General features: G+C 38.8%; 1 protein-coding gene across 14 annotated transcripts in view; it reads left to right on the forward strand.

Annotated features, from left to right (window-relative positions):
* The window catches only part of DLC1 (DLC1 Rho GTPase activating protein), a 514,332-nt gene that overhangs the window by 377,971 nt on the left and 111,400 nt on the right, over nt 1-24,961 (forward strand). For 2 of the 14 annotated variants that reach the window (XM_044387560.3, XM_057303353.1), the window contains one exon: nt 2,055-2,174. The exons of 11 other annotated variants lie outside the window; for them this stretch is intronic. In XM_044387560.3, coding sequence (XP_044243495.3) covers nt 2,055-2,164 — 110 coding nt within the window. In that variant the 3' untranslated portion in view covers nt 2,165-2,174. Of the gene's footprint in view, nt 19,970-24,961 lie in introns of those variants that run through there. One more of the 14 variants, XM_057303354.1, reaches the window with a different exon arrangement.

The following is a 24,961-nucleotide window of genomic DNA, read 5'->3' on the forward strand; positions in this document are numbered from 1 at the left end:
CCTCCTGCATGTTCACACTCAAGGAGTTTCGGGTGGATATTTGCATCATTATACTCTCCTAAGTGGCCTTTTCTTAACTCTTCATTGTGAAAGCACTTCTCACATCTTTGGATAATTTGTAAGCAACCGCTTTTGTGTCAGGTGAAGAGAAATTCAGATGCACATACAAGGTTAATATAAATCCACTATTTGACCTCCCAGAGCCCATTTATGGAGGTGTAGTATCTCTCAGCCAAATGTTGAGTCTGGGCAGGAATAACTGAGGTGGAGAAGAGCCCCACTGCCTCCCTCCCTCCTCGTGTATTTACTTCCCTTCTCCCTTTGGCCTTCCCTACCCTCTCTCTCAGCCTCTGGAGCCTCATTAGAAGCGAGAGCCTAATATTATCCAAAACAATATATAATCTAATACTTCCTACGCCGAACCACACTCACCTGCTGAGCGTGAGACTGTGGGAAACCAACAGCCCAATCTGTCCTGGGAGCGCATGTTTCCAGGAAAGGATCAGATTTTATACATTTAGGGGTTTTCCCCATTCAGAGCAAAGATATTTTCAAATTAAAGAGAATATGTATATTTCCATTTGAATAAAAATTTGTCATTAATAACTTGGTTATCCAAAGTTGCTTTAAAAAACAAAACAAAACAACTTCACCCAGTGATTTTTGCATCCTTTTACCCTACCCAAATTAACAACATCTTAAGGAAAGGTAAATGAACTCGTCCATGTGACCATCCCATGACGCAGATGAAGGTCATTTTTATGTTCCTTTGAACTGTGTCCTTGAATCTGGTTATGCTTCTTACTTGTTCTGAGGCCTCTGAGACTTAGGGGACCCTCATGGGAAAAGAGCAAATCTCCCGTCTGGTAAACGGCACGAAGGTACACCCTGATCTCCAGAGACATTACTCGTAGTGAAACTTCCATAGTAGGCTGAAGTTTGTTCCTTTGGAAGTTTCCATAAAGGGCTCAGAAAAAAGTCTCCCTAGTCTTGTTCCCATGCATCTACTGTTCATTTGAAGATGAAGATTATTTATGTTTAGGGAGCACTGCGGCCCCTTAGATGGCTCTCCAGCGGCAGAGGGCCGAAGGGATGCACTAATGTTTATCACTGGCATTGGAACAAGCATCACAGAAATGCAGGCTCCTTGGCTTGCCTCCCAAACTCTGCGTTCTCTCTGACTGACTTCAAGCCACTTTGTAAGTGGTGTTGCCGTTTGAGAACATTTCTCTCTGGGTTACAGTTCGACAGGAGTTGATATTTTAACACCCTTCTTCTGGAAAACTTCCCATTTCTAATAGTTCCCTTCATCGGACTTCCCCTTTGAAGTAGGAGGACATGGCACAGGCCGGAGATTACATATCAGAATTCTTTCCCTCTCGAGGTTTATGCCCGTGCGTGAATGTGAATGTGTGTCTGAGCTGGTTAATTGTTTTGTTGGGTGCTGAGAGTGTGGTATAATGTTGGCCAGGATCCTGGATTCAGTCCCCGAACATTTCACACTGAAGAAGCCTGTTCTGCACCTACAGATCCAACTCATATCCCCAAATGATGTCAAATCACTTCGCAATTACACGCGTGTGGTCACTTGGAGAGCAGGGAGTGACAGACCCCAGTCTGGTCTTGCCCTGTACCAGCTGTCTAACCCAACATGAACACCTGGCTCCAGTTACCTTGCATTCCCCTCTGTTCCGCACACAACTGGAGCAATTCCTAGCTTTGTGCCTTTGCCTGCACAGCACCCCAGGACTGAAATGTTCACCCTACTCTTCACCACTGATTTGATACTATGCGATGTGATGTTAAGAAGCCTCCTGGCCAGTTGCACGTAACTCTTGTAGTTGTTTCTTCACAGTGAGCACTAGGTAAAACATTTGCAAGTTGTTCTTATAGACTAGAGATGCAAAGTCTATTATCTTAGGTAAATAACACCCAAAATCCTCCTGCCCGATCTCTTTTTTATATAAAAAGAGAAAAACCAAGTGGTTGTATATTCAGAAACTGACTTCCAGATCACACAGCATTGCCCAGTTTTGTTTTGACTTTCTGACTAGACTGCGCTCTGAAGGCGGGGACCTGTCTTCACTTCATCATACACTCTTCTACCACGGGGCAAAGTGCAGTGCACACGCAAGGCTCAGCATATGCCTTACTCAGCTTCTGATCCGTCCAAAGTAAGTACATGCCCCTCCTGAAAGAACACCTCAAAGAGCATGTACGTCATGGGGGAGGAAGGACTTTTATGAGCTTCCTGGAAATTAGGCTGACTCCCTTTGCTAACTGTGTAACCCAGGGCTACAGCTGGGCAGGATCTACCCAGCTCAGGGGCTCTCAGCCAAGAGGATACCTGGGAGCTGGAGTCCAGCCTGTCCTTGGGTCTCCAAGCCCTGGCGGGGAGATAACTCCAGCTGAAGAAGGGAGGCCTTTTTCTAATTTGTTAGAAGGTACTGCTACCTCACTAAGTCACACACCTACGGGGCAGCGTCTCCTGAGAGGTCACCTTTTCCCAGTTGATGGTTTTGTGTGGGTTAGCAAAGTTCAAGTATAACGTAGGGTGAGGAAAGATGATCAAAATTATTTCAGCGAGCTGAGAGATTTTAGTTTTCTATTAGCACAGAGTCTATATAGCTTTCTTTTTTAGATTTCCTTTAAATATATAAAATATATCTGTCTACCAATATAAATGCATGTGTTAACATATGTATATTTATACACACAGGGAGAGAACTTGATGTGGGGTAAAAATGAAGGGAAATGCAAACCTAAATATTTAAGAGCACAGACGTTCCCAGTATTTATTAAACTCTAAAGGATGTCAGAAGGATGCATTTTTACCTGTTCATGATTCCTTCACTTATTCATTTATTCTTTCAATAGATGTATTAGATTCATACTATTTAAAAATAATTAATTATAACCCAGAAGAGACGTGCAACTTTGTATAATCCACTTTGGAGACACTGCAAACATTTCTCCACATGGTCAGAAAGGCCAGCAAAATGCTAGGGAGCCGGAGCAGTGAAAAGCTTTATTCTGTCCTTGCATAACAGTTTTGAGTCCAGTCCTGGGTCGCTGTATGTGGTTTTGTCCACTTCACTACTGATCCCTGGAAGAGCAAGCAAAGGAAGTGGAGGCATCTAAGGACTGCTGTATGAGAATAATTTGTGTATCATCATAAAAGACTAGGGTTGGAAAGGACCTTGTAGCCATCTAAACAACCAGTCTCTTCACTTCACAGAGGGGAAATCGAAATCTGAAAAGGGGCAGGGATTTGTATTTTATTTCTTGTTTTAGAAATGTCAAATTATTTTCAGAAGCTACCATGTCTCCTCTTTCCCTCTGACTCTTAGAAGCCAGAAACATCTACCATAGCTTTGTTTTTCCAGCACTTAATATTTCACCTGGAGAAGCAGTAAATCCTTTGAGGTAGAGATAATCTCATAACAATGATCTCAAATTGCATTGATTTCGATAAGCTCATAATAAAAAGTGATTTTCGTTGCACTGTGCACAATTTATCATAAATATTCCTAATTTATTCTTTTGGTTCCATCCATCTCCAAAGCGAGTACAGTAAGATTTACTTGTCTCAGAGTTGTTACAGGAAGATCATTAGAGTTTAATAATTTTTTAAAGGAATACAAGAATCTATGGTTTAATATACTCCAAGGAATCACTGTTTTTCTTTTGTTCACTGTCAACATGAGTGTAGATAATTTCCTATGGATGTGAGTAAAACAACTGTATGACAAGGTTGACAGGCTAATTAGCAGATTTGAGATTTTAAGTTTTAATTCTGTTTTTAACATCACTTTACAAAGAGGAGCAGACAGAATCTTGTAATCATATCTTCCATTAGTTGAGATAACTATAGAATAATGCTATTTGCTGATGTCAGACAATCAACTCGAACTAAGATTGTTAAAAAGAATCGAACTAATAACTATAACCCTTGAAATTTACAGAAAATCAAGAATCTGTCACAGTAAGTGTTAGAAAGTGGATGAGATTTAAAGAGAGTATATCCAAAGAAAGGTTGATGAACCTTGATCTTGCAACATTTCATGCTGCCACAAAAACTACCACAGATGCTGCCTTTGACATTCTTTTAGTTATTTCTTTTTTTTTCTTTTTTTTTTTTTTAAGATTTTTTATTTATTTATTAGACAGAGATAGAGACAGCCAGTGAGAGAGGGAACACAAGCAGGGGGAGTGGGAGAGGAAGAAGCAGGCTCCCAGCGGAGGAGCCTGATGTGGGGCTCGATCCCGTAACGCCGGGATCACGCCCTGAGCCGAAGGCAGACGCTTAACCCGCTGTGCCACCCGCCCCTCTTTTAGTTATTTCTTATATTTTACATCATTTTCTATATTTTGTGTTCACAAAACATATTTTAGATTTACTACAAATAAATTATTCAGTATTTCAAAAATAGGCTCCACATTAACTTCAGAAAATGGGTAATAACCTTAATTGCAGGGTTGTTGGGTTTTTTTTAATTTCACTTTACCTTTTACTGCTTCTTCCTTCCTCCTACTATTAAGGTTTTGTATAATAAGTACCAAAAGTTCTAATCTTCAAACAATCCTTCTGAAGACTGTCAGCTATTTATAGTTCTTTCTTTTCTATTTTACTTTAATGGATGCTTTTAAAGCTGTTAGAAATTAAAGGTCGCCAAGGCTGAGTGTGTATGTGGCAATTTGTCCAAATTAACTTATTACTGTGGCCTGGTGGGTGATGATGAGCCATCTGGCTCCATTTCTTAGGAAATGTCCTCCATGAGAGTGATTTCTGGGAACAGGTTTAATTACCTTTCATCTAAACAAAACCTCTGGTTATCTTGTGAATTAAACCTGTGGATTAATTATTTTTAAAGGTTAGTTTAGGAGGATCTGTCCTTCAATATCTCATCTGTTTCTACTGCACAAGAAAATTGATACAAATTGTCTCCAGAATAGCTATTTTTATATGTGGATTTAGAATAACAGACGAAAGAAATTTGTCGTTCTGTGAAAATGAAAAATGATAAAAATTAGAGATACCGAATATGCAAATTTTTTAGCTTTACACCTTGGAAATGCAATGTGTTCTCTCACCATTTTCCTTCTATAGCCCCCATGAGAAAAGGTACCGCTTTAGACCCAGCTTTTACCTATCTCATTTTACAAATGTAAATAAGGCCACCATGATTCTTGGCCCATTGAATGGCACTCCACAATCTAAAAGACATTAGATACTTCATTTTCATCTGTAAATTTGGAGTAAAAGATAAAGTATACCTGTTCCTTTTACTGCTTCGTTATTAAATGGACATCCTTATAAAAATGCAAGAAAACTCAATATGCTTCCATTATTGAATTATTGAGTACCACCCTATCACAGTAAAATAACCAGAAGATAACAGCTATCGTCAATTAATTGGCTGTTAATGAATGTATTATACGTTTCTATACAACCTACTTACATGCTTTAAACAACTGGTTTTTCTTTGGGAAAACATTGGTCAAATATGATGAAGCAAATGTTAAAAGTACATAAATTACTCCATTTTCAAAATGGCTCTTTTTATTGCCATAAATTTGCTAAACCTTACCTGTTAAAATTAATATACCATGGTAATTGGCACTTTTAGTAGAACATATACAATGATTACGTATTGTCCTACCCACGTAGTACAAATGAGTCTTGAAAGGGATCTTGCTATAGGCCATAGAGCATGAGATTCGGAGTAAAGAAAAGTTGAGTTCGAATTCTGTCTATACAGTATAATAGCTGGGTGACCTGGCAAGGTACTTAACTTTCCTGGATGTCAGTTCTGTTGTTCATTACAAAAATAGGCATAGTAATATCTCATTTATAGAATGGTAATGGTGTTTAAAGGAGACCGCTTGGGTAAACCGCGGGCTGCAGTGGCTGGAACTCAGCTGACACTCTGCAAATGAGCTTTCTCCTCTCTCTCCTTCTCTGAAAAAGCAGAATAAGAGCAAGACTTCACAGACAAGGCTTGTCAAGGCCCCAGAATTCAGTCTTGCCTATCCATACCTTTACTGAGGAGCTCAAAATATCTTCTGGTTTGCCTTCTTTTCAAATACGTATTTACAAATCAGTTGTTTTGGTTTAGGTTTTTGAAGACAAATCTCTCTTTTCTGTGCCACGACTCCATGCCAGAGCAACCCCCCCAAGATTCAACTCTTCGGCATTTGTGTGCTTGATCTTCAGGAGTGTGGCTTCCACATGTAAGCCGCACAACTCTCCCGTGTTCGTTCGGTTTTAAGTGGAACCTAAGGCAGATGTTTAGAAAAGAAATTGAGTAAAAGTGTTCTACCTCTTAACAGGTATCATCCTGGCTAGATTCTTTTGCTCTAAGATGGCAGCACTAAAAAGCAGTTCTCCTCATTTTTAATATTGGCTTTGGATTTCCGTATGTACAGAACTTTTTTTCATAGGCTGAGTGTGTTGTCTTAAATTAACAATGTAGCTAAAATATAAGTACTAATTAAGGCTGATTTCAGGATGCTAATTAGAGTTAGACTTGGATGTTTATGTAAAGGAGAGATAGACTTGAAATAGACCTATATTGCCCGCTACGAACTAAATGTTTTATTGAAACTTGCATTTGTCTTCAACTAATGGATGAGGGACCAGTATCTACTTTAGAGTTAACTGCATGCTGTTATCAGGTGTTTTGAAGACAAATAAGTTGTATGAAAAATAACTACAGCCTGATCCATAATAAAGGAAACATTACTTATTATAGCTTGTTAGTGGGTGAAACTTCTGAGGCATTCAGTGTTATCATGTTAGCCTCAGAGAGAGACGATCAACAATAGAATTCATCTCTCTGCAACCAGATCCTCAATTCAAGACTCTTACTCTAAGGATTTATGGCATATGAAGGTTGTATTTATTTAATACCAGCCAGCTGGATGAAAATGAACGAGTCAGACATGTCCCAGTATCAAAACATTATATTGACAAAATATCCAGAGGACAGGCCAAATTATGCCACTTACATTCATGTGCTTAAATATTTTATTGAAACTGAAGAAATGTGATAGAAGATGAGGTGCATATTGATTGTGAGATTAGAGGACCTTTATTTGAAATTCCTATGCAGTACAATCATATCCTATGCAATTTCTCTCTATGGAATATACTCTGCGATCCAAATAAAATATTAAAAATAATATTCAGTCTTTAAAATATCTTGGTTTTTTTGAGGAAAAAAATTAACTGTTAGGAAAAAAATAAAACATTTAAATTCATTGAAATTTCTCTCAGCTAAAATTATCTGTCTAAAATGAGGCTAACAATGGCCATGGGCTATAATGAAAATAAACCAGGTTGTAAAGTATCTAGGAGTAGTCAAAAGTGTAAATAAATGCTATATTTTTAATACTTTTTTTTGCTTAGTATGCCATTATTTCTCCTAAAATATTGTTGTTCCTTCACAGAACGCAAACAAATAAACAGAACCAGCAAATGAAAGACCTTTATTTCTTTATGTTAAAAAAAAAGTTTCGCCTATAACAAGAGACAGTGTAATGAAATAAATAGCTATTTCTAAGAATTTTGTTTGATACAATATGATATTTAATGCATGAACTAACTTGTACTTGCATTTAAAATTCCAAAAATGATGAGGTAGACATAAGTCTCTTGCAAGTACCAAGGCAACATGCATGTCACTTAAAACAAATATGGTAACGGGGAGCAGCTTTTCAGCCATGGCTTTTCTCACACACTTAAGATTCTAGTTAAATCATCAGGTTGGACTAGCAAAGAAATAAGAATGACTACATATTTACTTTGTGTGTATGGCTGACGGAATCCTAAGCTGCCCCCATATGTCGTACCCCATCCCAGCTTCAGCATCTACTGGTCCAAGACTGTCTATATTCCCCCACCCTGCACACTTGGCTCTTTCCTCTCTTTTCATCCCTAACCCCATACTATGTCTGCTGTAGATATCAATGGCTGAGTGCAATGGGGCTACCTCTTTTTTTAGGAGAACAGCTGCCACCACACCGACCAAAGAACTAAGGACCCAAGAAGGGCCATTGTGATGGTCTTAGAGTCCACAAAAGTAAACACAGTGGGATAAATTGGATGTGCCAGATTTGCAGGGATTCTGGCTTATTTGGTTTCTGGAGATACCAACAGTTGGACATAGCAGCCTATAAAAAAGTCCACAAAAGTTCCCTTTGTAAAGAAAATACAACTCAGCATATCTGCGTATTAAAAATCATAGTTCATAGTTCATACTTTTGGTGAGAGCTCTCAGGGTAAAGATCAAAAAATTCCATTTGCAAACAATTAGAGGACAAGACATTTTAAAGTAATTGGAGTGCAGTGATGTTGTCCGTAAAGTATGTTGTGTGACCTTGGACAAGTCCTATCTAGTCTCCGCATCTGTTAAGTAAGAGGTTGGGCCAGATTACTGCTGCTCTATCTCCCTGCTCTATCAACCTTTAGCTGGAAGTGTACAAGACTGTAAAGAATCATGGACCAATAAACCTAAAAGAAATTCCAACTCTTTGCTTATCTGTTTTCTAAACTTTCTTCAAGGAACACAGATTCCTTTTGTAAGTTAGGAAGTAATAACTGATCTGTATCCTTTTTTAATATTTAAAATATACAGGCATAGAAACTTTAGAGATCATCTCCTTTAATAAATGAGGTCACAGAAGAGTGAGAAGGTTGAGAAACTTGCCCAGATGTACACAGTAGTCAATGGTGAATCCAGAATCCTAACTAAATTCCCTTGACCCCCAGGCTAGTACTCTTTGGTGATACTTGGGAAGCATTAAACACAAAATGGTAATCATCTCTATCAGCTAGCAAGGATAAAAACTCTCACTTGATTTTTTTCATCTTCCTATCAGAATTTTAAAGACATTGAGGACTAGCAATAAAACCAAGAATTTAAAGAACTTTTGAAGTCCACGCACTGATTTGTAAAGTATACAAGTTCTGCGAAGGCTAGCCCCGCTTTCTCCTGTACTTAGTACACTGGCCCAGACTAGGAAGGTCCCTTTCCTCTCCCTGCTTGATCTACCCCCCTTCCTTTTGCCACACCACAAGCAAGGTGGCAAATGCCCAAATCCTTATGCATGGATTCTTTCATAAAGTAATCCTGAAAATGCTGTCTGTCTCTGGATCGAAGCCACCTTGACATACACTCCCATTTAGGCAGCCTATCTCCCCTCAGCTCACCAAGTGCTAAAACCAAAAAGAGGAGAGGCATCAGCTCTCCTGGATGCTTTGCAACCTAATCTTGCTTTACAGTTTACTTTTAAAATTACCAGTATCATGAGACAAACAGACAATGACTTTTAAGTTTAAAAAAAATTGCAATAAACCAGTAAAAGCAAATTGCTGCATGAGTCCGATTTCCAAGGTGTTCTTCACTCTTGTCTGTGACCCTTTCTGGTATGCTGTCTGTTCACACCAGCAAAGACTGAATATCATATTTTTTTGAAGATATCCCATAATCACTATTGCGTAGCTGCAAGTGTAAGAGTTGGTTTATTGGCTAGTATTAGTAAAACATCAAAGTCCTTTCTTAGAAAACAGTGCTGTTCCCCGCCTGTTTGGTGTGCATGAAATCAGTGAACCTAATAAAGCAAGGAGGTCTCATTAGGAAGAGCAACAAAGTTTCCAGTGTCCTTTATGACCGTGCAGCCACCACAGAAGAGATCAAAGCCTCCGTCAGTAGTGTCTGTACATCTGTTTTCTTTTTATCCAACGTGTTATTTGGTTAGTTGTTTGACAACATCAAAGCTTTTGGCCATTAGGTTCTTTGTTCCACATGGGACTGAATTTATTTTACTAATCCATCTGGTGTAAGATATAAACGTTCCTAATAAGTGCAGGTCACCAATTTGAGGGAAATGAACAATTTCAGTATTTATCAGTAGTTTTCAGGGGACAAGTTGTCTTTGCCAGTCTGGAGTAGAGAGCCTCTTAGCTCATGCATCTTGTGAAGTTAACCATTTTCATTAAGGAAATGTCATGTAAACTTCTGAATCCAGGAAAAAGATTTCTCTCTCTTTCTCTCTTGCCTTTTCTCTCTCATTCTCTCAATGCTTTATTGAGATACAGTTCACATACTACAATTCACCCATTTAAAGTGTACAATTCAATACTTTTTAGTATATTCACAGAGTTGTGAAATTTTAGAACATCTCATCGTTCCCAAAAGAGACCCTGGGTGACATCGACGCACTGTATACCTTAACCTTGTGCAATGTTATAAGTCAATTATTTCTAAATAAAACGGAGGGAAAGATAGAGAGAAAGAAGAAAGAAATAAACTGTACCCATTAGCTGTCCGTCACTCTCCTTTCTCCCCCAAACCTCCCCCACCCCCAGTCCTAGACAACCACTAATCTATTTTCAGTTTCTATGGATTTGCCTATTCTGACTATTTCATATAAATGAAAGCTTCCAATATATAGTCCTTAATGACTGGCTTCTTTCACTTAATACAATGTTTTCAGGGTTCTTAATGTCGTAGTATGGGTCAGTACTTTATTTCTTTTTTGCCAAACAATATTCCATTGTATGTATATACCACATTTGATTTATCAGTTGATGGACATCTGGGTGGTTTCTGCTTTTTGGCTATTACAATTAATGCTGCTATGAACATTCATGTACAAGTTGTGTGTACATAGCTTTTCATTTCTCTTGGGTTATATACCTAGGGGTGGAGTTGCTGTGTCATATGGTAGCTCTATTTAGTCTTTGGAGGAACTGCCAGGCTGTTTTCCAAGGCAATGCCACCATTTTACATTCTTGCCAGCAATGTTATGAGAGTTCAAATTCCTTCACATCCTCACCAACACTTGTTACTGCCTTTCTTTTTTATTATAGTCATCCTAGAGGGTACGAGGTAGTATCTTTTGTGGTTTTGAATTGTATTTCCCATTCTTTGTGCATGGCTAATGCTGTTGAGCATTTTTTAGTGCTTATTGGCTATTTATATGTCTTCCCTGAAGAAATGTCCATTCAGATCATTTGCTCATTTTTAAATTGGGTTGTCTTTTCATTATTGAGTTATAAGTCCTTCGTGTATTCTAGATACAAATCCTTTATCCAATACATAATTTTCCAAACCTCTCTCTTTTTAATTTTATTTAAATGCTCTCTGGGAATTGTGCGTTTCCTGTTTATTTAAACAGGAGACTCCTGAAAAAGGAGTCATGAGTCACAATAGAGGAAATAAAGTCTATTTCAGAATCCTCTTCTTGCCAAATACACAAAATCAAAGAGAAAAAAACTAATAATAATATTAGAACAAGCATTTAGTAAAGTTACCATGGCCATTGCAGTTTAGTTGCAACAATAATTATTCATGTTTGCATACACAATTAGAGTTTACAGAGTATCATGATATACATAATCTGTTGTAATCAGCTCTGTGAAATATTACAGTTATCCCATTTACTAATAAAAAAAAGCGGAGGGAAAGGGAAAAGGGGTGGAGACATTTAGTAAAGTATTTTGTCACACTTAAGATTAAGTTCAACCTAAATACCAGCTACATAAATGCCCAAATATTCAGGTCAAAAGTTCATTAAACAAAATACAAAAGCCATCAAACCAGTTGTACGAATGATTTTTTGACAATTTATGCACATTTGTATGTGATATCTGAATATGAGAAGTGAAACAACGGTCTATGTCATGATAAATTAGCCATAGTTATAATCACATGATATAAAATATCCAAAAAACTTGAACTTTGATCATGTCTTGTAACACCTAAGTCTTTCCCCCTGACCATGTGCACTGATGCTTGGGAGCACAGTACCACCGTAGAGGCTGTATCTTCTTGAGTTTTTAACCAGCAGTGAAGCATATATTCCCGAGACTAGTACACACTACTCCGCATTGAACTTGCTGTGTGACCTCAGGCAATCCACAAGCTTCTCCCAGCATTATCTTCATCATCTAGGAAATCCACTAAGATTCCTCGTCCTGGCCTGTGTGGCCTGTAGGTTCCTGCTGCATGATCTCTGAGATGATATGGATGGGGGGGCATAATAAAAGATGTGATCTCCTGGTATCTGAGTAGGAGAAAGGTAGCAATAATGACATGGTGTTACAGATCTTGTTGCGGGTCACCATGTGAGGGTCTATGTAAAAGTAGGATGAGTTGTTTTTATTAATATTATCGCTAAAGCAAGCAGGCGATACAGGTTAAGATCAGTAGGCAGTCCCGTCCCCATCCCCCATAGAGAGCACAGAGTACTAATGAACTATTTCTCATTCGAGCCCAGTTTTTTGCCCAGTTGTAATGGAGATTACTGCCTCACAGTATTAGTCCATGGAGTTCCAGTTTAGTCTATACCCAAGACTGATTCAAACCACTTGAAGGAGGCTCAGAAGCAGTCAAGTCTATACCGAGAACAATCCACTAAAATAGACCAGGATCTTTCCTCAGATCAATGCCCGAGCATTTTCCAGCATTGCCAAGGTTCCAGAGTCAAGAGGGACTCAAAGTTGTATTAGTGGCAGAAAATCAAATAGCTTCCATCCACACAGAGAAAAATATCCTCTGAAACAAGCCAGGTCCCATTGTCTGACCGTAGAGAATATTGGTTATATAGACCATCCTGGAAAATCTAGGACCTAAGATTGCCATATTTTTGGGACTTTCAAGAGATGCCATTAGCATCTTCCCCCAGAGGACAGACTGGTGGCTTGGGAAGCAAAGTTCACACTTGCAGAATTTAAGTTCTGATTCTGACCATGTACGCAGACTGTGTGGTCCACTGTGGGGAAGGGTAACTGCTCTCTGAATCAATTTTAGCCCGTCTATTGGAATTTATGAATATTAAACAGAAGACTAGGGCAGATCTCTTTGGATTATAAAGTGCTATATAAATGTGTGTGCTGTTCACTATCATGTAAGAAGCACTAATTTCTGTCTCTCCTAGAATATGAAAGCATATATGAAAATACCTTTAATTTCCTGAAGAACACTAAAAATATAAATTGAAATTAATACTAACCAAGAGTGTCACAGTCAAATTGATTAATCAACTATAACAATTTTCCAAATGTGGGAAAAAAAATAAAATCTCCACTGGTTTTTTTGGTTTTTTGTTTTCGTTTTTTGCCAAAAATGGACTCTTGGACATGGAGATCTCACCTTCTATGCGCTATACACTCAGTTTAGAGTTTTTAGCTCCCTTCCAACCAGTAGTGAGGTCAGAAATACCTGTGCAGGGGGAAGGGAGTGCGTGAAATGTTTGCCCTCTCTGCTTGTAGGTGACAGCCAGATTGTTCACATTCCTTCCTCAACTCTGTTGGACAAATCTCTTGACTTACCATGTCTGGGAAATCTTCAAATGTAAATGTGATGATGACATTGGTTGGAGTGCCTGGAGAAGGAAGCCTTTGAAAGCGTCTCAGGGCTACTTCAGCAATCCAGGGGAAACTTGCTCTTACTTAAGAGCCACTTTGCAAAAGAAGTATGATTTTCTTAAAGGCAGAACTCCCAACTTTACATAAGAATATCAGCTTTCTATTTAAAGTCACACAGAGGTATAAAAGAAAGAGACACTTCCGCCCTTTGCAACCTATGCAGCAGACTTTAATTCCTTGAGATTAAGTGGCTGGGCTCTCCAGGAATTCTTCAGATTGGCCTTTCATTTCCTGATATAAACAGGAAAACTCGTTGAAAACCTAACGAAGAAAACAAGGACAGAGCCCCTAATCCAAGAGCCCATCTTCCGTAATTACCTACAAAATTCCTTTTGGTTTTGTCCTTGGTGGTTAACTTACTTCATGTATAATACTATGATGGGGTAAGTAACTTGGCCATTGACCCTGGGAGGAGTAGCTATAGTAGGTAGAGGTGGCAGGAAGAGAGAAAATGTATAAGCACTCACTTCTACGGATACTGCCATCTCTCACCTTTACTGTACACCCTGTCCTGTGCTATTTTTGGAGGAGTGAGGAAATACTGTTTACGAGGAAGTGGCTCCTTGAGTAAGGAAGTGGGCAGTGTAGGAAAAACGAATCAGAACCTTCCAAGAATAGAATTCACCTTTGACTACCACTTCAAACTCCGCACCCCATGTCCAAGTTTTGCCAGACAGGGATACACATGTCAAAACTTGTCTGAGCCTGCCTTTCCCCATAAACAATCATGGATATTCTTCTGAAATTAATGTCACTGGCATGTGTAGCTCTCAAATACTACTTAGGCTCGCTCTCAAGTCCGTCACAAACAGATGAGTCTGCACCATTTGTTCTCACTTTGCAAAGAATTTTACATACCCCCAACAGCAGCAGAGAAACAAAAAATTAATGAGATTTAGTGGCCACTTATTTCATGATAAGCTGTTTGAACAATAGGACTGAAATCTGCTTGTGGACAATGAGATCCTCTAGAAAATAGACTCTGGTCTCGTGTGCATGTCTCAAAAAAACAAGATATTCACTGTTTTTATAGAAGGTTCGCTATTTTTATCAAAGTTGCATGGTTGCTTTATAAAGTAAACTAATTTAATTTCCCCCAAAGAATTTCAGCCTCCTTGGAAGAATAAATAAGCATTTCTTGTGCTCACCTGGCTCTAAGTAATTTCTTGTTTTGTTTTGTTTTGTTTTGTTTGGCTTAACCAGCAAACATTTATTTCTCCTGATTCTGGAAGCTCAAAAGTCTAAGATCAAAGTGCTGGAAGCTTCAGTGTTTGATGTGAGCCCACTTCTCTTTTCTTTTCTCTTTCTGCCACCAGAATCGCCCTTAATGGTCCATCACGATTATTTTTGCTGAAGCTTTTTCTAGCATGCACCTCAAATCTTTCCAGCCTCTACTATACCCCAGCTCTGGTCACTTCATTTCTCTGCTCACAGACCTTCGTCCACTGTTTTTAAAATAAAGTTCAAATGCTTCTGCTTGGCACTGAATGTCTCCATAATCTTGACCACTACTTTTCTAGCTTCCTCACATTTCTTATACTCTACATTCCATTCACCCTGTCGTGCACGTTTGAGTATGCAGCATTTTTTTTCCTACAATTTTTCCATGGTTAGCTCTTAAAGACGTCTCCTTAGAAATGCCCTATTAGCCAGTGCAAGCCATATAGACATCTCTGTTTTCCGGAAGGTGGCGAAGGACAAATGTGACATATGACATAAGCCCAGTAAAAAACCTCGGGCTCTAATGACCATCGCACTCTAAAATTGTCAGGTATTAAATGGAAAGAGTTTATGTGAAATACTAAATAACTTCTATCAAAAGATTCCAAATGTTTGTATCCAAAAAAAGAAAAAGGTGTTTGTGTCTGTCAGTTATTTTATACACCCTCAGAATGTATAGTCACTCCAAAAATTACATAATCTGATCATGGCAATTCAGGGTAAAATAAATGCAAAAAAGAAACAGCTTCTTACACATACTTTCAGTACATTTTGCTTTTTATTAGAGTTGGTTTCAGACATTCTTCACATTTTTAGGAAATCTTTTGATTTGTTTCTGTTTTACTGTGTAATTTAAAACTCTCCACCTTTTACTGAAATGTACTAACCACTGAAAAATTAAAAGCAATATAAAAATAGGAACAGTTGAAGCCAGTTTTAAAGACTTTAAGGCTAAAATAAATTTTTCAAATTATAATACTCTACTTTCATATATATGTATTCCTAGCAGACCAGTAAAGTGGAGTGCTTGTTGTTTATTGGAAATGGACATTCCAATGGTGTTAGCCAACTAAGTAATTCTTTTTTAAAGTTTCCTGTGCAAAAATGTATACAAAGAAATGTTTCTATACCAATTAATGTTGATAGTTTGGTTTGGAACATTACGTTAAACTAAAGTTAGTTTTATATGTTCTTTTACCATATTTAATGAATATCATTGGTGGTCAATTTTTTTTCTTCTAAAATTTTTAATCTTTGTTGCATTATGGAAAGGTGGCAAGGGGATGATCAAAAATAGGCATAACACAAAAACCAAGGTTTCCCAAAGGTAAATAGATTATTGTGTTTACATAAGCATTTACAGTTCTTTTAAAAAAAAAAAGCATAGCTGCCTTATGTTCAGAGATGCTGCATGAAATACCAGGCGCCAACAGAAGGACTTAGCAAGACAGGAACAGTTCCGGTCTAAGTCTAATGGGTCAGAAGAACGAATTTTATTGAGTTTCTACTCTGTGCACTGCTCTGTAATACGTGCTAGTCTTTCACATTCTCCTTTAACAAATCTATTAGTGTGACTCTCCGCGTTCTGCAAATGAAGAAGTCGAGGGCAGAACGGCGTAGAATAACAGTATCACAGGAAAATAAGCAGCAGAGTCCCCAGGGAAACTATAGTGAGAAGCAAGAGTTCTGGAATCACCAGGTGGTACTCAGATTTCAGAAACAGTTTTGCAATTTTAGCAGGTAAAATTTGGGTGCTTCTGATGATGAAGCAATCTAAATGGCAAGGTCTGAGGGGAAAATTCAAAAGAAAAAAATGTTAATATCTTATTACCTTTTCAAAGATGTGTCTAACTTACGTAAAATATCAGTATACTCAACAGCATGCTGATGTGGAATGTAATTTTCCTTTCTCAAAACATGTTTAGCGTCAGAGCTCAAAAATCTAATAGATCGTTTACACCAATCACCTTTTCAGGTTTAACTTTCCTCCATAAACTCAAGGGATTTAAGACGTGGCCCTTCGTTTAGCCTTTTTCTTTTGATAGCAAGAACGGGTGATTAAGAGATTTAATAAAAATATTTTTGAGAATGGCCTTAAGTCTTTTTTTATGTAATACAGTTCTCTGTGATCTATTCTGTTGCACAGTACCGTGAATGCCAGAGGTTGCCAAGAGATATTAATTGATGAAAATAATAAAAAGGCCTTCTTAGATATCAGATTCTTGTTTGTCTCTTAGAAGAACAGCTTGGGTTTAACTTCTACTTGACAATGCTTTCCTTGACATTAAGAAATGGAACACCTTTGGAAGCAATTTTTCCCAGTGAACAGAATGGGTCCTGAGTGAGCATTCTGGTCGGCCGCTGGTTTCTGAGTCCTCTTCCCAATCTAGATGTCTCTGTGTGGGTGTGCCTCCAGCAGCCATCGGCTGGGTTGGTGGTGTCTAACATCCCCCCACGGAGCTGCCCCGGTGGCACAACAGTGTTTGTTTAGTTTGTAGGGAAAACTTGTGAAAGGTGGTGACCTTAGTTTAGGGCTGAGAAAACCCAATGAGTTTTAAGTGGCATGGCGAAGCAGTGAAGACTCAAAAGATAGTCCCTTCACCATCTGCGTGGGAGTAGCCTCCAATCCTCCAGTGGCCCAAGTCTATGCCGTTCGGTTTAAAATGCTCATTGCCTAACACCTTCTGTGCGGCTGCCTTTCATCACTCAGCCAGCAGCCAGTCTTACTGACATTCTCCGCCGGGCCTGTGCGGCTCTCACTGGGCTTCCTGCGCAGGGCCCGCAATCCTACCTCCCAAGGCTATTGATCTCCAGGTGGACGGCTAACAATCCCCATTTTGAACTCTGTGTATTTCAGGTTGTACTTTAATCCGTGCAATAATAAATTGATGACAACTTGCCTGTATTTAGTTCCTAAAACAATGATGTATGGATTCACTCTGGATATAGAAAAAATAAATACACTGTGTGTGTCCCCACCTCTCTCCTCCGTAGTGACACCGTATTGTAAAACAAATGTTGTAAAAATTGATGAACTGTGAGTGATCCATTTGCCTCTTTTATTCAGAGCAATAAGAACATAATATCTGATTACAAGATCCAAAGAACATGTCATCCTGTTTTTTGTGTTTACTTATTGATAGTTATATTTAACAATCGGGGAGCATTTGGTCTCTTATGAAGATATACTTTGTGCTTTAAAGCAATTCCTGCTTGGAGCAAAATTATAGAATGTAATAGATAATAGGGTGTAAGGACACTTTCCTTTAAATGTAAAGAGCATTTCCAAATGAACCCCACTGTCCCACAAGCCATTCTGCTCAGCTTCTGTCTTTGTCTGAGTCCTTCTTTATCTTATCTTTCTTTGCTGGAAATTCAAATTTTATATCTTCTTTGTGCTCAGAAGCCTACCTTGTTCAAAAAGACCTTTATTGTACCATCACCCCTGAAATCATTATCAGTCATTCAGCTGGGTGTATTGTGGTAAAATGCACTAAACATAAAATTCACCATTTTAATCATTTTAAAATGCATAATCCAGGAGCATCTTGTACATTCACAGTGTTGCACCACCATCATCATTATGTAGTCCCAAAACCTTCTCATCATCCCAAGAGGAAACCAGCATTCCCATTAGGCAGTCACTCCCCATTTCTGTAGTTGCCCAGCACCTAAAAAGCACTAATCATTTTGTCTCTGTGGATTTGCCTATTCTGGGCATTTCATATAAGTTGAATTACATAACATGTGGCCTTCTGTGTCTGGTTTCTTTCGTTTAGCATAATGGTTCCAAGTTTCATCCATGTTGTAGCGTGTATCAGTACTTCATTCCCTTTTTATGACTGAATAATGTTTCATTGTGTGATTAGACTACATTTTATTCATCCGGCAGCGGACATTTGGATTGTTTACAATTTTCAGGTATCACAAAATATATTTAGCTATTTTTTAGCTGCTATGAATATCCTTATACAAGTTTCTGTTTGAACACCCATTTTCAGTTCTTTTGGATATATACCTAGGAGTAGCATTGCTAGGTCATATGATGGTCATATGATTGTATTTTTAACTTAATAGGTAACTGCCAAACTTTTTCACAGAGGCTGCACCATTTTACATTTCTACCATCGATGTATGGGGTTCCAATTTCTCTATATCCTCACCAACATTTGTTATTTTCCTTTTTTTTTTTTCCCCTATTACAGCCATCCTAGTGGGTGTGAAGTGGTATCTCACTGTGGTTTTGATTTGCATTTCCCTGATGGCTAGTGACCTGGAGCATCTTCTCATGCACTTGTTGCCATTTGCTGACCTTCCTTGGAGCAATGGCTATTGATTTGCAAATATTTTCTCCCATTGTATGGGTTGTCTTTTTGCTCTCTTAATAGGGCACAAAAGTCTTAAGTTTAAGTCCAATTTGCCTAGATCTTTTTTTGTCGTCGTTGCTTGTACTTTTGGTGTCATACCTAAGCATCCATTGCCAAATCCAAGATCATGGACATTTACAGCTCTGTTTTCTTTTTAAGAGTTTTATTGTTTTAACTATCAAATGTAGATCTTTGATCCATTTTGAGTTAATTTTTGTATATTGCCTGAGGTAAGGGCCCAACATCATTCTTTTGCATGTGGATATCTAGTTGTCCTGGCATCATTTATTAAAGAGACTATTCTTTCCCTGAACCATTTGGTTTTGAAAGCCGGAAGTGTATTACTTAATAATTGTATATTGATTTTCTTTTTCAGTTATTCATATGTATCTGTCTTCTCTCTATAAGAAAACCATTTAAGGGAGGAGATTGATTTCTTTAATGTTTCCTATGTTTTAAGTAAGGGCTAAAATGGTTTCCAAAGTGGGAAAACAGAAGTCAAAGAGAACTCAAGATTTTGACTCAGAAAAATCAGGGTAATTTATTTAAAAGATAACTTGTAATCTTTTTAAAATATAAAATTAGTAGGACAGTCTCTGCCCTCAACATGTTCATAGCCTAATGGAGGAACCTAGCACACCAGACACGTGTGGTTATCGAGCACTCGAAATGTACCTAATTCTGATTGAGATTTGCTGAAAGAACAAAATACACACTGCATTTCAAAGGCTTAATACAGGGGCGCCTGGGTAGCACAGTCCTTAAGCATCTGCCTTCGGCTCAGGGCATGATCCCGGCGAACTGGGATCGAGCCCCACATCAGGCTCCTCCGCTGGGAGCCTGCTTCTTCCTCTCCCACTCCCCCTGCTTGTGTTCCCTCTCTCACTGGCTGTCTCTCTGTCAAATAAATAAAATCTTAAAAAAAAAACAAAGCTTAATACAAAAAGAAGAATGTCAAACATCTCATTAGTCATTTTTATATAGTAATTACATTTTAAAATGATAAGTTTTTTGGTATGTTGAGTTAAATAAAATACTATAAATTTGATTTCACTGTTCCTTTTTACTCTGTTAATGTGGCTTATATTATATTTCCATTGGAAAATACTGACACATAAACAGAAAATCAAGCAAGTGTCTCACAGAGACACTAGTAAGTGACAGGGGTGGTATTTATAGCCCTTTCTTAAAATTCCGTAACCTAAGTTTTTAATGACTACCCTATACAACTCAAAGTCAACCAGAAATATGAAGATAGGATTGGTGGCTCCAGTTTGAAACTGGAAGGTGAGAGAAGGGTCTGTAACACATATTGAATGCAGAACATCTTCAAGGAATACGAACGAAATGCAAACATCCTGCCCACACTTCAGATCTCATGGGGAGACATACCTGACCCACATCCTTCAACTAGAGAACAACAACAGGCTAAGCCAGTGACAAAGCCGGGGATTGTTTTGGCCCCCAGGGGACATTTGGCAATGTCTGAAGACATTTTTGGTTGTTACAACTGGAGGTACTACTAGCATCTAATAGGTAGATGCCAGGGATGCTGATAAATTTCCTGCAACATACAGGATGGCTCCTGCACAACAAAGAGTTCTTTGGTTTAACGGGCCAGTAATTCTGAGGTTCAGAAACCCTGGATTGCACTTTACGAGGGTAAACATTTCAGAGAAAGAAGAGGCAAATGTGTGCAGGAGCTCTCAGGAAGACTATAGGAAGGAAGGGACCCTTGAGTGAGTCTCTGGGAATACGGGCAGGTCCCAGTGGGTACAGGGATGGGGCAAAGTGATCAAGAGAGCATTACCAGTCAGGAGGAGTGTAGCCAGTGGTAGGAACTAGATATGGATTTGAGCAAAATCCATATCATAAAAGGAGAAGCAGCAACTAGAGAAGTGGTTTAAAATTCAGATTTGGGCTCTAACCCGTTTTTTATTCTACTTGGCAGCTGAGCAGCTTTGAGCAGATCACTTGATCTTTGTGAAATTCAGGGTCACCCTCTGTCAGTGGGAATCATTTTAATCAAAGGAGATCCTCTGTGTACAAACGATTGTGTAACCAAAAATACAAAGTACTGTTGTTGACTTTATCATTGTGGTTGTTACCAGATTGAGTTGGTTCCAGAGTGTGAGGGTTTGAAAGGCCAGCAAGGAGAGGAGGTTGGGTCTCTGGTACTATCTGGAGCAGGAAAGCCGTTAGAGGGGAGTGATGTCGTGGAAGGTTTACTTGGATATGATGTGCAGGGAAGATGGGAGCAGGGAGGGAGTATAGTGAGGAAAATCATCTAGGACACCTTTTCGGGGAAACAGCATGGATAGATGACAGGTGCCACAGGGGAGGCAGCTGGCGGAAGGTCCTGTGCCACCATGTTCACAGGCAGCTGCCTCCCCTATGGACCTTCATCCACAACCTGGTGGCAGTAGAGTGACTTAAGCAGCTCTTCCAGGCGCACACTGGGGTATAAGTCATTTCTTTTGTAGAAGTGGACAGAAAACTAGGCAGGTCACTCCATGACCTTAAGCACTAGCCCTATGTGTCAGTGCAAACTACCTGTGGTTTCTAAGACTGAATGTTTAGTATTTTATCATCAACATGGAATTCTACAAAAATGTGGATTCTGAATTTTCCTTGAACCTTGTCTCACCTTCAACAGCTCTACCATGGTAATATTTCTTGAAGTATATGTATAAAGGAATGCATTTTCATAGTAGTTTGAGGCTTAATTTTCCCATGGTTAATACTTCAAATTCTCCCAGCCTGGCATCAAGGCAGAAAATTTCCCATAGTAATTATTTTTTTAATTTAAAATAATTTATTTTATGAGACATTTGGGAAATGGCCCAGCAGTTCTACTGTCATAAGAATGTAGAGAATGTAGAATGTGGGCTCCATTAGCATGTAAGCTTCCAAAGGGCAGGGATTTGGGGTTGTTTTGCTCACTGCCTGTAATGCTAGTGCTTAGAACAGTGCCTGGCGCATGATAGCGCTCAATAAATTATTTGTCGAATGAGTGAAAGAATGTCCGAAGGAACAAGAAGCTTACATTGTTGTGCACTCTTCCTAGATGGTTGTGTGATTGATCAAGTGCTGTGTGTGTCTGTGGTGCTGAGTATGACAGTATCTGAGCCCCAGTCTTGAACCAAGACTGTTATCAAAGCTGTCTCACTGAGACCCATCTATTGTCACTCATTCATGGCCACAAGCACTCAAATCAAGTGTTTTCTTCTCTCCTTTCTACCTCCTCTGGAACCCAGCAGAGGTAAATCAGTAAAGTTGGAAGTGGAGGAAGATAAGAGCACAAAGGGATCAAATCCCACCCCCACCCCAGCCCCCGGAAGTGGTAATTGGTTTGTCTCCCTACACCTTCCCCCAAGAGTGGCCTTTCCATGTTCCTGAAGATGAAAACATCGCCGGGGAGGGGGTGCATCTGGCAGGACTGTTGTGCTCCAGTCAACTTGGCTGCTACAGAAATAAGGGCTCTTCAGTAAGGCTTGACAGTACGCCAGTTCCGCCAATGATAAGAGAAGCCTGAAACACCAGCAAATCACCACACACCACCGGCTGTATTTCCCAATGTGGGGCGGCAAGGCCACCAAACAAAACAAATACGACAGCTGTCCTCAAAGCTTGCCAACATAGTTCTGAAAATGTAAAATAATAATACTAATACTAATACTACTAATAATAATAATAAAAAAAATAGCTTTCCTAAGGAACTATTATAACAATGGAAGAACACTAGATAGGTCATTTACTGGTACCCTCCAGAGTTAGGAGGTCCCTCAGTGGCACATTTTCCATCCTTGTTAGCCATTTTCCTTGTCATGAATAACATTTCTCCACATCAGCTTGCAAGGTGTTCCTTATGATACTTGAAGTTTTCGTTTGGTAGGAGGGAAGCCCAAGGATATTTTACTCAAAATATATCTTCTTATAAGGGAAAGCAAGCAAACAAAAAAGGTATTTAGTCTGAGATGCATTATATTATCAAATTCTCATTAAACATTGGTCTGAGATTTTACTGCACAGTTGGTGCAGACACAGTAAGGCTCCTAAAAGGTGAGGTTTCATCATTGAAGAGGAGTTCAGGAGAGGAAGGAATCTGACACCGGGTTTCTCTTCACAACTGATTCATGAGAAAAGCCAACTTAACTAGGTTTCTTTTTTAATGCTGTGTCCTTGAAAATAGTATATTCTTGGGTTTAAAACCAGTAATTTTCCAACATCTTCCCAAGTTGAAGCTTACATTTTCTGGAAATCTAGAGTCCTGATAAATTCAGTGAGACATTCCTTTTCAATCTTTATCTAGAAATATAGAAGTATATGTTGTCAGGTGTACATATTTCAAGATACAAAGTGTATCCGAGATTGGAGTAGTGTCCTGGAAGGGGTGCAGTGCACAACTGTGAGCCGGTGTGCAGTGGCCTGGGTGTACGTAAGTGCGGTCACTTTGCATTCCTGAGCTACCTATAGCCAATAATCATTCCTGAGGAAAATTGTGTTTTTGAGTTCATTATTAGGGCACTTGTGATGTTGATGCTATTATGCGGAGTTGGTTTTTTTTTTTAAGATGTTATTTATTTATTTGAGAGAAAGAGACTGACCATGAGCAGGGGGCAGGGAGAGGGAAAAGCAGGCTCCCTGCTGAGCAGGGAGCTGAACATGGGGCTGGACCCCAGGACCCTGGATCATGACCCAAGCCGAAGGCAGACGCTTGACCAACTGAGCCACCCAGGTGCCCCGTGCAGTGTTGTTATTAAAAGTCTTTCACCTTGTCTCTGAGTGAGACTAAAGAGAAAGGCAATAAGTTAATACAATTAATGTAAATAAATAAGTTTTATTTGTAACTGTGAAATTACAAATAAATTGTAGCTATTAAACTCCTACTCCATAAACGCCTCTTTTTGAAATGCAAAGATTTGAAAAGAAAGTAGAAGCCACCTTTTAAAAAATCTCTCCTATACACAAACAAAAATCAAAACAGTGCCCTAGAGTAAAGCAAATGTTGATCAGGTCAAATGAAAATGAGCCAAGTCCAGAACTAGAAAAAAAATTTGGTCAAATGGAAAACATTTCTGGACTTCTGTCTTTCAGACCTGCCTGCCTCCCAAGCTGTTATATGGTGATATTGAAAATATTTCACGTATCAGAGAGATAACACAAGGATGAAAGGCATGTTTGAAGTTCTTGAAGCTATTCTGAGAAAGCTACTTGAGAAAACATAAACCCCGTCAACAATACCATAAGCACTGTCCATCATTAAAACCAGGCAGTCACTTTTCATCCGTTTCCTTTTTCTCTCATAGTATTTTTTGACATTAAAATATCACATGATAATGAACATTTTCAAAAGCAGTCTTCTTTTGTAAAATGAGTGCCAAAAGCAATACCAAAACCAAATCCTCAAAAACCAATACAAACAGAAAATATGGTCTTAGGAAGACAGCAAACATGGATTCATTCATTCATTCAGTCAGTCATTCATATCAAGCTGTGGCAGGCACTGGAGACATAATAACCAGTGCAGGTCTAGGGGAGGATGAGGGATACAGACAGGGATAGAGGCAATTCTGGAAGCTTGGAAGGCCAGCAAGGCTGGTCATCTTATATGGACAAATAAAAAGAATGCCATGTATTCTGTTATTCAACAGAGATGGAGGTCTTTGCAATATTAATTTAAATTCTCCATAAAGTGTTTACATATTTATACTGTAGTTTGTTTAAACTGGAGTCACTGGCTATTTCTTGGGTATCAGGCATGGTACCAGCTGTTTGTAGGAATGACTTTGCTGTGCTGTGTTAAAGTCCTGGTTATGATTTGCGTAACCTCACTGTTGATCAGCTTTAGTTGGCAACATACAATGTGTCTGTTCTGTTAAGTTTCCATTCTAGAATGCTAATATACACAATACATAGGATCATTTTATGTACTGAG

Source organism: Ursus arctos, unplaced genomic scaffold, assembly GCF_023065955.2.
Source record: "Ursus arctos isolate Adak ecotype North America unplaced genomic scaffold, UrsArc2.0 scaffold_27, whole genome shotgun sequence".
Lineage (NCBI taxonomy): Eukaryota > Metazoa > Chordata > Mammalia > Carnivora > Ursidae > Ursus > Ursus arctos.